The 12,540-nt window shown below is 59.7% G+C and overlaps 1 protein-coding gene across 1 annotated transcript in view; it reads right to left on the bottom strand.

The window, feature by feature from the left end:
* Positions 1-4,945: 4,945 nt before the first annotated feature.
* LOC140396945 (ankyrin-1-like) overlaps positions 4,946-12,540 on the bottom strand; it is a 660,380-nt gene continuing 652,785 nt past the window's right edge. The window contains exon 46 of the mRNA XM_072485893.1: positions 4,946-5,077. Within this exon, the coding sequence (XP_072341994.1) occupies positions 4,973-5,077 (105 nt within the window). The 3' untranslated portion in view covers positions 4,946-4,972. The remainder of the gene's footprint in view (positions 5,078-12,540) is intronic.

Below are 12,540 nucleotides of genomic sequence, written 5' to 3'. Positions count from 1 at the left end.
CCCCCGACCCCTGCCCCACTCGCCCCCGACCCCTGCCCCACTCGCCCCCGACCCCTGCCCCACTCGCCCCCGACCCCTGCCCCACTCGCCCCCGACCCCTGCCCCACTCGCCCCCGACCCCTGCCCCACTCGCCCCCGACCCCTGCCCCACTCGCCCCCGACCCCTGCCCCACTCGCCCCCGACCCCTGCCCCACTCGCCCCCGACCCCTGCCCCACTCGCCCCCGACCCCTGCCCCACTCGCCCCCGACCCCTGCCCCACTCGCCCCCGACCCCTGCCCCACTCGCCCCCGACCCCTGCCCCACTCGCCCCCGACCCCTGCCCCACTCGCCCCCGACCCCTGCCCCACTCGCCCCCGACCCCTGCCCCACTCGCCCCCGACCCCTGCCCCACTCGCCCCCGACCCCTGCCCCACTCGCCCCCGACCCCTGCCCCACTCGCCCCCGACCCCTGCCCCACTCGCCCCCGACCCCTGCCCCACTCGCCCCCGACCCCTGCCCCACTCGCCCCCGACCCCTGCCCCACTCGCCCCCGACCCCTGCCCCACTCGCCCCCGACCCCTGCCCCACTCGCCCCCGACCCCTGCCCCACTCGCCCCCGACCCCTGCCCCACTCGCCCCCGACCCCTGCCCCACTCGCCCCCGACCCCTGCCCCACTCGCCCCCGACCCCTGCCCCACTCGCCCCCGACCCCTGCCCCACTCGCCCCCGACCCCTGCCCCACTCGCCCCCGACCCCTGCCCCACTCGCCCCCGACCCCTGCCCCACTCGCCCCCGACCCCCCCTCAACCCTGACTCCCCCCCCCACTCACCCCCGACCCCCCCCACTCACCCCCGACCCCCCCACTCACCCCCGACCCCCCCCCCACTCACCCCCGACCCCCCCACTCACCCCCGACCCCCCCCACTCACCCCCGACCCCCCCCACTCACCCCCGACCCCCTCCCACTCACCCCGACCCCCGCCACTCACCCCCGACCCCCCCTCAACCTCGACCCCCCCCTCACCCCGACCCCCCCCACCCACTCACCCCCGACCACCCCCCACCCACTCACCCCCGACCACCCCCCACCCACTCACCCCCGACCCCCCCCACCCACTCACCCCCGACCCCCCCTCAACCTCGACCCCCCCCTCACCCCGACCCCCCCCCACCCACTCACCCCCGACCACCCCCCACCCACTCACCCCCGACCACCCCCCACCCACTCACCCCCGACCCCCCCCACCCACTCACCCCCGACCACCCCCCACCCACTCACCCCCGACCCCCCCCCCACTCACCCCCCCCGACCCCCCCACCGACCCCCCCCACCCAACCCCCCGCACTCACCCCCTACCCCCCACTCACCCCCTACCCCCCACTCACCCCCTACCCCCCCACTCACCCCCCCACTCAACCCCTACCCCCCACCCACCCCCCGACCCCCCCACTCACCCCCCGACCCCCCCCACTCACCCCCGACCCCCCACCCACCCCCCGACCCCCCCACTCACCCCCCGACCCCCCCCACTCACACCCCCACTCACCCCCCCGACCCCCACCTCACCCCGCCGACCCCCCCACTCACCCCCGACCCACCCCACTCACCCCCGAACCCCCCCACTCACCCCCGACCCCCACTCACCCCCGACCCCTGCCCCACTCACCCCCGACCCCTGCCCCACTCACCCCCGACCCCTGCCCCACTCACCCCCGACCCCTGCCCCACTCACCCCCACTCACCCCCGACCCCCCCCCACTCACCCCTGACACCCACTCACCCCTGACTCCCCCCCCACTCACCCCTGACCCCCCACTCACCCCCGACCCCCCTCACTCACCCCTGACCTCCCCCCACTCACCCCCGACCCCCCCACTCACCCCCGACCCCCCCCCACTCACCCCCGACCCCCCCCACTCATCCCCGACCGACCCCCCCCACTCATCCCCGACCCCCCCCACCCACTCACCCCTGACCCCCCCCCACCCACTCACCCCCGACCCCACCCCACCCACTCACCCCCGACCCCACCCCACCCACTCACCCCCGACCCCCCCCACTCACCCCCGACCGCCCCCCACTCACCCCCCCGACCCCCCCCACCAACCCCCCCTACCCAACCCCCCGCACTCACCCCCTACCCCTCCACTCACCCCCTACCCCCCACTCACCCCCTACCCCCCACCCACCCCCCGACCCCCCCACTCACCCCCCCGACCCCCCCCACTCACCCCCGACCCCCCCTCAACCTCGACCCCCCCCTCACCCCGACCCCCCCCACCCACTCACCCCCGACCACCCCCCACCCACTCACCCCCGACCACCCCCCACCCACTCACCCCCGACCCCCCCCACCCACTCACCCCCGACCACCCCCCACCCACTCACCCCCGACCCCCCCCCACTCACCCCCCCGACCCCCCCACCGACCCCCCCCACCCAACCCCCCGCACTCACCCCCTACCCCCCACTCACCCCCTACCCCCCACTCACCCCCCCCACTCAACCCCTACCCCCCACCCACCCCCCGACCCCCCCACTCACCCCCCGACCCCCCCCACTCACCCCCGACCCCCCACCCACCCCCCGACCCCCCCACTCACCCCCCGACCCCCCCACTCACACCCCCACTCACCCCCCCGACCCCCACCTCACCCCGCCGACCCCCCCACTCACCCCCGACCCACCCCACTCACCCCCGAACCCCCCCACTCACCCCCGACCCCCACTCACCCCCGACCCCTGCCCCACTCACCCCCGACCCCTGCCCCACTCACCCCCGACCCCTGCCCCACTCACCCCCGACCCCTGCCCCACTCACCCCCACTCACCCCCGACCCCCCCCACTCACCCCTGACACCCACTCACCCCTGACTCCCCCCCCACTCACCCCTGACCCCCCACTCACCCCCGACCCCCCTCACTCACCCCTGACCTCCCCCCACTCACCCCCGACCCCCCCACTCACCCCCGACCCCCCCCCACTCACCCCCGACCCCCCCCCACTCATCCCCGACCGACCCCCCCCACTCATCCCCGACCCCCCCCACCCACTCACCCCTGACCCCCCCCCACCCACTCACCCCCGACCCCACCCCACCCACTCACCCCCGACCCCACCCCACCCACTCACCCCCGACCCCCCCCACTCACCCCCGACCGCCCCCCACTCACCCCCCCGACCCCCCCCACCAACCCCCCCTACCCAACCCCCCGCACTCACCCCCTACCCCTCCACTCACCCCCTACCCCCCACTCACCCCCTACCCCCCACCCACCCCCCGACCCCCCCACTCACCCCCCCGACCCCCCCCCACTCACCCCCCCTCACCCCCCCGACCCCCACCACCCACCCCCCGACCCCCCCCACTCACCCCCCCCACTCACCCCCCCTCACCCCCCCACTCACCCCCCCCGACTCCCCCCACTCACCCCCCCTCACCACCCCGACCCCCCCACTCACCCCCCCGACTCCCCCCACTCACCCCCCCTCACCACCCCGACCCCTCCACTCACCCCCCCCACTCACCCCCCCCGACTCCCCCCACTCACCCCCCCCACTCACCCCCCACTCACCCCCCCGACCCCCCCCCACTCACCCCCCGACCCCCCCCCCCACTCACCCCCCCGACCCCTCCCCACTCACCCCCCCGATCCCCCCCACTCACCCCCCCGACCCCCCCCACTCACCCCCCCGACCCCCCCCACTCACCCCCCGACCCCCCCACTCACCCCCCCGACCTTCCCCACTCACCCCCCAACCCCCCCTACTCACCCCAACCCCCCCACTCACCCCCTACCCCCCCCACTCAACCCCTACCCCCCACTCAACCCCTACCCCCCACTCACCCCCTACCCCCACCCACTCACCCCCTACCCCCCACTCACCCCCGCCCCCCCCCACTCACCCCCGCCCCCCCCCACTCACCCCCAACCCCCCCCACTCACCCCCAACCCCCCCCCACTCACTACTCACCCCCGCCCCCCCCACTCCCCCCGACCCTCTCCCCCCCACTACACCCCCCCGTTCTGCTCCTCCCCCTCCCGCTTCAGTGCGAGGCCCAGTGTAAACACATTGCACTCGATGGTCTGTACAATATACTCGGGGGAAAACGCCCACCTACCCATCGCTTTAGCAAAAAGCCTCGAAGATCTCTGAGGGAGGGGGGGGTTTAAATGGACTGACACTATTGCTCCGCAGCCTAGCATTGAGAGCAGCGACTTTCTAATCTCAGACCGACAGGAGGACAGGAATAAACTTTGGCAGAGCATGGAGGGAATGCCAAAGGTCAAAGATCAGAGGTGAGGTGGATCCTTCCCCATTGGACCTCCCTGTTCTGGTCAAGGCACCGGACAGCTCCCTGGACCTGCGATCTCACAAATAGCTCGGGTGCGACCTGCCTTTGTCACGCTGGTATCGTGTGCCAGCCCTGCCTGAAATAATGCTGGCTTTTAGGACAGCATTTGATCGGGGATCTCACCCCGAGACTGTCTAACATGACATCTTGGAGGAATGGAGATTAAAACTCAACAGTGTTAGGGAGCGCAGTGTGGTAATACCAGGTATTGCAGTACCTGAGAGGTGAAGGACTATTGTCTAGACCCAGGAGTCTCCCATTGGCTAATGTACATAGCTCCGCCCTGAGAGGCGGGGTATAAGAACCCATGCCATCCCAGCAGCCTTCACTTCCTGTATCGAAGCTGCTGGGAACAGTTCTAGCTGATTAAAGCCGATTAGATATGACTCCCCTTGTCTCGAGAGTTATTGATTGTGCATCACGCAGTATACACTAAACAAAAACTGCAGGACTGTCTTGAAAGGACATGTGTAACCCCTGTTACCTTCACAGAAACACCAAACTTTAATCTTTGTGCTGTTGCTTTCAAACACAAAGGAATTAAACAAGGTATCGGGGGTGGTGGGAATTTCGAAGCTCTCTTCGAATTCCACGTTGCACTCAAAGTTACCTTTCTGGAATCATCCCCTAATCACTGCTTTGGCGGAATCGACTGCGAGGTGATTTTCTTCACAATCTGTGCGCCCATTCGACCATGAATCCACTCATTGTAAAAGGCACTATCCCTTCCTCCCAGCTGAGAGCCAGACAGTGGAGACAAAAGTGTCCGACAACACACAAACACAGTCACAGAGAATGAATGGGAAGAGAGAGTAAAGTCACAATGGGTAAGACAGACAGAATGAAGGTAAAGAAAAGTGATACTAAACACAGACACACACAGCAGTGTTTCATCGATCACACGCACACGCTTGCAAATGCACCCACACACAGATGGCAGTGTACACGCACACGCTTGCAAATTCATCCATACACAGATGGCAGTGTACACGCACACGCTTGCAAATGCACCCACACACAGATGGCAGTGTACACGCACACGCTTGCAAATTCATCCATACACAGATGGCAGTGTACACGCACACGCTTGCAAATGCTCCCACACACAGATGGCAGTGTACACGCACACGCTTGCAAATGCACCCACACACAGATGGCAGTGTACACGCACACGCTTGCAAATGCTCCCACACACAGATGGCAGTGTACACGCACACGCTTGCAAATGCACTCACACACAGATGGCAGTGTACACGCACACGCTTGCAAATGCATCCACACACAGATGGCAGTGTACACGCACACGCTTGCAAATTCACCCATACACAGATGGCAGTGTACACGCACACGCTTGCAAATGCACCCATACACAGATGGCAGTGTACACGCACACGCTTGCAAATGCTCCCACACACAGATGGCAGTGTACACGCACACGCTTGCAAATGCACCCACACACAGATGGAAGTGTACACGCACACGCTTGCAAATGCACCCACACACAGATGGCAGTGTACACGCACACGCTTGCAAATGCATCCATACACAGATGGCAGTGTACACGCACACGCTTGCAAATGCATCCACACACAGATGGCAGTGTACACGCACACGCTTGCAAATGCATCCATACACAGATGGCAGTGTACACGCACACGCTTGCAAATGCACCCACACACAGATGGCAGTGTACACGCACACGCTTGCAAATGCACTCACACACAGATGGCAGTGTACACGCACACGCTTGCAAATGCATCCATACACAGATGGCAGTGTACACGCACACGCTTGCAAATGCATCCATACACAGATGGCAGTGTACACGCACACGCTTGCAAATGCACCCACACACAGATGGCAGTGTACACGCACACGCTTGCAAATGCACTCACACACAGATGGCAGTGTGCACGCACACGCTTGCAAATGCATCCATACACAGATGTCAGTGTACACGCACACGCTTGCAAATGCATCCATACACAGATGGCAGTGTACACGCACACGCTTGCAAATGCATCCACACACAGATGGCAGTGTACACGCACACGCTTGCAAATGCATCCATACACAGATGGCAGTGTACACGCACATGCTTGCAAATGCACTCACACACAGATGGCAGTGTACACGCACACGCTTGCAAATGCATCCATACACAGATGGCAGTGTACACGCACACGCTTGCAAATGCACTCACACACAGATGGCAGTGTACACGCACACGCTTGCAAATGCATCCATACACAGATGGCAGTGTACACGCACACGCTTGCAAATGCACCCACACACAGATGGCAGTGTACACGCACACGCTTGCAAATGCACTCACACACAGATGGCAGTGTACACGCACACGCTTGCAAATGCATCCATACACAGATGGCAGTGTACACGCACACGCTTGCAAATGCATCCACACACAGATGGCAGTGTACACGCACACGCTTGCAAATGCATCCATACACAGATGGCAGTGTACACGCACACGCTTGCAAATGCACTCACACACAGATGGCAGTGTACACGCACACGCTTGCAAATGCACTCACACACAGATGGCAGTGTACACGCACACGCTTGCAAATGCATCCATACACAGATGGCAGTGTACACGCACACGCTTGCAAATGCACCCACACACAGATGGCAGTGTACACGCACACGCTTGCAAATGCACTCACACACAGATGGCAGTGTACACGCACACGCTTGCAAATGCATCCATACACAGATGGCAGTGTACACGCACATGCTTGCAAATGCATCCATACACAGATGGCAGTGTACACGCACACGCTTGCAAATGCACTCACACACAGATGTCAGTGTACACGCACACGCTTGCAAATGCATCCATACACAGATGGCAGTGTACATGCACACGCTTGCAAATGCACTCACACACAGATGGCAGTGTACACGCACACGCTTGCAAATGCATCCACACACAGATGGCAGTGTACACGCACACGCTTGCAAATGCATCCATACACAGATGGCAGTGTACACGCACACGCTTGCAAATGCACCCACACACAGATGGCAGTGTACACGCACACGCTTGCAAATGCACTCACACACAGATGTCAGTGTACACGCACACGCTTGCAAATTCACCCATACACAGATGGCAGTGTACACGCACACGCTTGCAAATGCATCCACACACAGATGGCAGTGTGCACGCACACGCTTGCAAATGCATCCACACACAGATGGCAGTGTACACGCACACGCTTGCAAATTCATCCATACACAGATGGCAGTGTACACGCACACGCTTGCAAATGCACCCATACACAGATGGCAGTGTACACGCACACGCTTGCAAATTCACCCATACACAGATGGCAGTGTACACGCACACGCTTGCAAATGCTCCCACACACAGATGGCAGTGTACACGCACACGCTTGCAAATGCACCCACACACAGATGGCAGTGTACACGCACACGCTTGCAAATGCTCCCACACACAGATGGCAGTGTACACGCACACGCTTGCAAATGCACCCACACACAGATGGCAGTGTACACGCACACGCTTGCAAATTCACCCATACACAGATGGCAGTGTACACGCACACGCTTGCAAATGCTCCCACACACAGATGGCAGTGTACACGCACACGCTTGCAAATGCACCCACACACAGATGGCAGTGTACACGCACACGCTTGCAAATGCACCCACACACAGATGGCAGTGTACACGCACACGCTTGCAAATGCATCCATACACAGATGGCAGTGTACACGCACACGCTTGCAAATGCATCCACACACAGATGGCAGTGTACACGCACACGCTTGCAAATGCATCCATACACAGATGGCAGTGTACACGCACACGCTTGCAAATGCACCCACACACAGATGGCAGTGTACACGCACACGCTTGCAAATGCACTCACACACAGATGGCAGTGTACACGCACACGCTTGCAAATGCATCCATACACAGATGGCAGTGTACACGCACACGCTTGCAAATGCACTCACACACAGATGGCAGTGTGCACGCACACGCTTGCAAATGCATCCATACACAGATGTCAGTGTACACGCACACGCTTGCAAATGCATCCATACACAGATGGCAGTGTACACGCACACGCTTGCAAATGCATCCACACACAGATGGCAGTGTACACGCACACGCTTGCAAATGCACCCACACACAGATGGCAGTGTACACGCACACGCTTGCAAATGCATCCATACACAGATGGCAGTGTACACGCACACGCTTGCAAATGCACTCACACACAGATGGCAGTGTACACGCACACGCTTGCAAATGCACTCACACACAGATGGCAGTGTACACGCACACGCTTGCAAATGCATCCATACACAGATGGCAGTGTACACGCACACGCTTGCAAATGCACCCACACACAGATGGCAGTGTACACGCACACGCTTGCAAATGCATCCATACACAGATGGCAGTGTACACGCACACGCTTGCAAATGCACTCACACACAGATGGCAGTGTACACGCACACGCTTGCAAATGCACTCACACACAGATGGCAGTGTACACGCACACGCTTGCAAATGCATCCATACACAGATGGCAGTGTACACGCACACGCTTGCAAATGCACCCACACACAGATGGCAGTGTACACGCACACGCTTGCAAATGCACTCACACACAGATGGCAGTGTACACGCACACGCTTGCAAATGCATCCATACACAGATGGCAGTGTACACGCACATGCTTGCAAATGCATCCATACACAGATGGCAGTGTACACGCACACGCTTGCAAATGCACTCACACACAGATGTCAGTGTACACGCACACGCTTGCAAATGCATCCATACACAGATGGCAGTGTACATGCACACGCTTGCAAATGCACTCACACACAGATGGCAGTGTACACGCACACGCTTGCAAATGCATCCACACACAGATGGCAGTGTACACGCACACGCTTGCAAATGCATCCATACACAGATGGCAGTGTACACGCACACGCTTGCAAATGCACCCACACACAGATGGCAGTGTACACGCACACGCTTGCAAATGCACTCACACACAGATGTCAGTGTACACGCACACGCTTGCAAATTCACCCATACACAGATGGCAGTGTACACGCACACGCTTGCAAATGCATCCACACACAGATGGCAGTGTGCACGCACACGCTTGCAAATGCATCCACACACAGATGGCAGTGTACACGCACACGCTTGCAAATGCACCCACACACAGATGGCAGTGTACACGCACACGCTTGCAAATGCACTCACACACAGATGGCAGTGTACACGCACACGCTTGCAAATGCATCCATACACAGATGGCAGTGTACACGCACATGCTTGCAAATGCACTCACACACAGATGTCAGTGTACACGCACACGCTTGCAAATGCATCCATACACAGATGGCAGTGTACACGCACACGCTTGCAAATGCACTCACACACAGATGGCAGTGTACACGCACACGCTTGCAAATGCATCCACATACAGATGGCAGTGTGCACGCACACGCTTGCAAATGCATCCACATACAGATGGCAGTGTGCACGCACACGCTTGCAAATGCATCCACATACAGATGGCAGTGTGCACGCACACGCTTGCAAATGCATCCATACACAGATGGCAGTGTACACGCACACGCTTGCAAATGCATCCACACACAGATGGCAGTGTACACGCACATGCTTGCAAATGCATCCATACACAGATGGCAGTGTACATGCACACGCTTGCAAATGCATCCATACACAGATGGCAGTGTGCACGCACACGCTTGCAAATGCACTCACACACAGATGGCAGTGTACACGCACACGCTTGCAAATGCACTCACACACAGATGGCAGTGTACACGCACACGCTTGCAAATGCACTCACACACAGATGGCAGTGTACACGCACACGCTTGCAAATGCACTCACACACAGATGGCAGTGTACACGCACACGCTTGCAAATGCATCCACACACAGATGGCAGTGTACACGCACACGCTTGCAAATGCACTCACACACAGATGGCAGTGTACACGCACACGCTTGCAAATGCACCCACATACAGATGGCAGTGTACACGCACACGCTTGCAAATGCATCCATACACAGATGGCAGTGTACACGCACACGCTTGCAAATGCACCCACACACAGATGGCAGTGTACACGCACACGCTTGCAAATGCACCCACACACAGATGGCAGTGTACACGCACACGCTTGCAAATGCATCCATACACAGATGGCAGTGTACACGCACACGCTTGCAAATGCACTCACACACAGATGGCAGTGTACACGCACACGCTTGCAAATGCATCCATACACAGATGGCAGTGTACACGCACATGCTTGCAAATGCACTCACACACAGATGTCAGTGTACACGCACACGCTTGCAAATGCATCCATACACAGATGGCAGTGTACACGCACACGCTTGCAAATGCACTCACACACAGATGGCAGTGTACACGCACACGCTTGCAAATGCATCCATACACAGATGGCAGTGTACACGCACACGCTTGCAAATGCACTCACACACAGATGGCAGTGTACACGCACACGCTTGCAAATGCATCCATACACAGATGGCAGTGTACACGCACATGCTTGCAAATGCACTCACACACAGATGTCAGTGTACACGCACACGCTTGCAAATGCATCCATACACAGATGGCAGTGTACACGCACACGCTTGCAAATGCACTCACACACAGATGGCAGTGTACACGCACACGCTTGCAAATGCATCCATACACAGATGGCAGTGTACACGCACACGCTTGCAAATGCACCCACACACAGATGGCAGTGTACACGCACATGCTTGCAAATGCATCCATACACAGATGGCAGTGTACACGCACATGCTTGCAAATGCACTCACACACAGATGTCAGTGTACACGCACACGCTTGCAAATGCATCCATACACAGATGGCAGTGTACACGCACACGCTTGCAAATGCACTCACACACAGATGGCAGTGTACACGCACACGCTTGCAAATGCATCCATACACAGATGGCAGTGTACACGCACACGCTTGCAAATGCACCCACACACAGATGGCAGTGTACACGCACATGCTTGCAAATGCATCCATACACAGATGGCAGTATACACGCACATGCTTGCAAATGCACTCACACACAGATGTCAGTGTACACGCACACGCTTGCAAATGCATCCATACACAGATGGCAGTGTACACGCACACGCTTGCAAATGCATCCATACACAGATGGCAGTGTACACGCACACGCTTGCAAATGCACTCACACACAGATGGCAGTGTACACGCACACGCTTGCAAATTCACCCACACACAGATGGCAGTGTACACGCACACGCTTGCAAATGCACTCACACACAGATGGCAGTGTACACGCACACGCTTGCAAATGCATCCATACACAGATGGCAGTGTACACGCACATGCTTGCAAATGCACTCACACACAGATGTCAGTGTACACGCACACGCTTGCAAATGCATCCATACACAGATGGCAGTGTACACGCACACGCTTGCAAATGCATCCATACACAGATGGCAGTGTACACGCACACGCTTGCAAATGCACTCACACACAGATGGCAGTGTACACGCACACGCTTGCAAATGCATCCACACACAGATGGCAGTGTACACGCACACGCTTGCAAATGCATCCATACACAGATGGCAGTGTGCACGCACACGCTTGCAAATGCACTCACACACAGATGGCAGTGTACACGCACACGCTTGCAAATGCATCCATACACAGATGGCAGTGTACACGCACACGCTTGCAAATGCACTCACACACAGATGGCAGTGTACACGCACACGCTTGCAAATGCATCCACACACAGATGGCAGTGTACACGCACACGCTTGCAAATGCATCCATACACAGATGGCAGTGTACATGCACACGCTTGCAAATGCATCCACACACAGATGGCAGTGTACACGCACACGCTTGCAAATGCATCCATACACAGATGGCAGTGTACACGCACACGCTTGCAAATGCATCCACACACAGATGGCAGTGTGCACGCACACGCTTGCAAATGCATCCACACACAGATGGCAGTGTACACGCACACGCTTGCAAATGCATCCATACACAGATGGCAGTGTACACGCACACGCTTGCAAATGCATCCACACACAGATGGCA

This window comes from Scyliorhinus torazame, chromosome 20 (genome assembly GCF_047496885.1).
Source record: "Scyliorhinus torazame isolate Kashiwa2021f chromosome 20, sScyTor2.1, whole genome shotgun sequence".
Classification (NCBI taxonomy): Eukaryota; Metazoa; Chordata; class Chondrichthyes; order Carcharhiniformes; family Scyliorhinidae; genus Scyliorhinus; species Scyliorhinus torazame.
The sequence above is the reverse complement of the archived record's forward strand: the minus strand, read 5'-3'. Positions and strand labels throughout refer to the sequence as shown.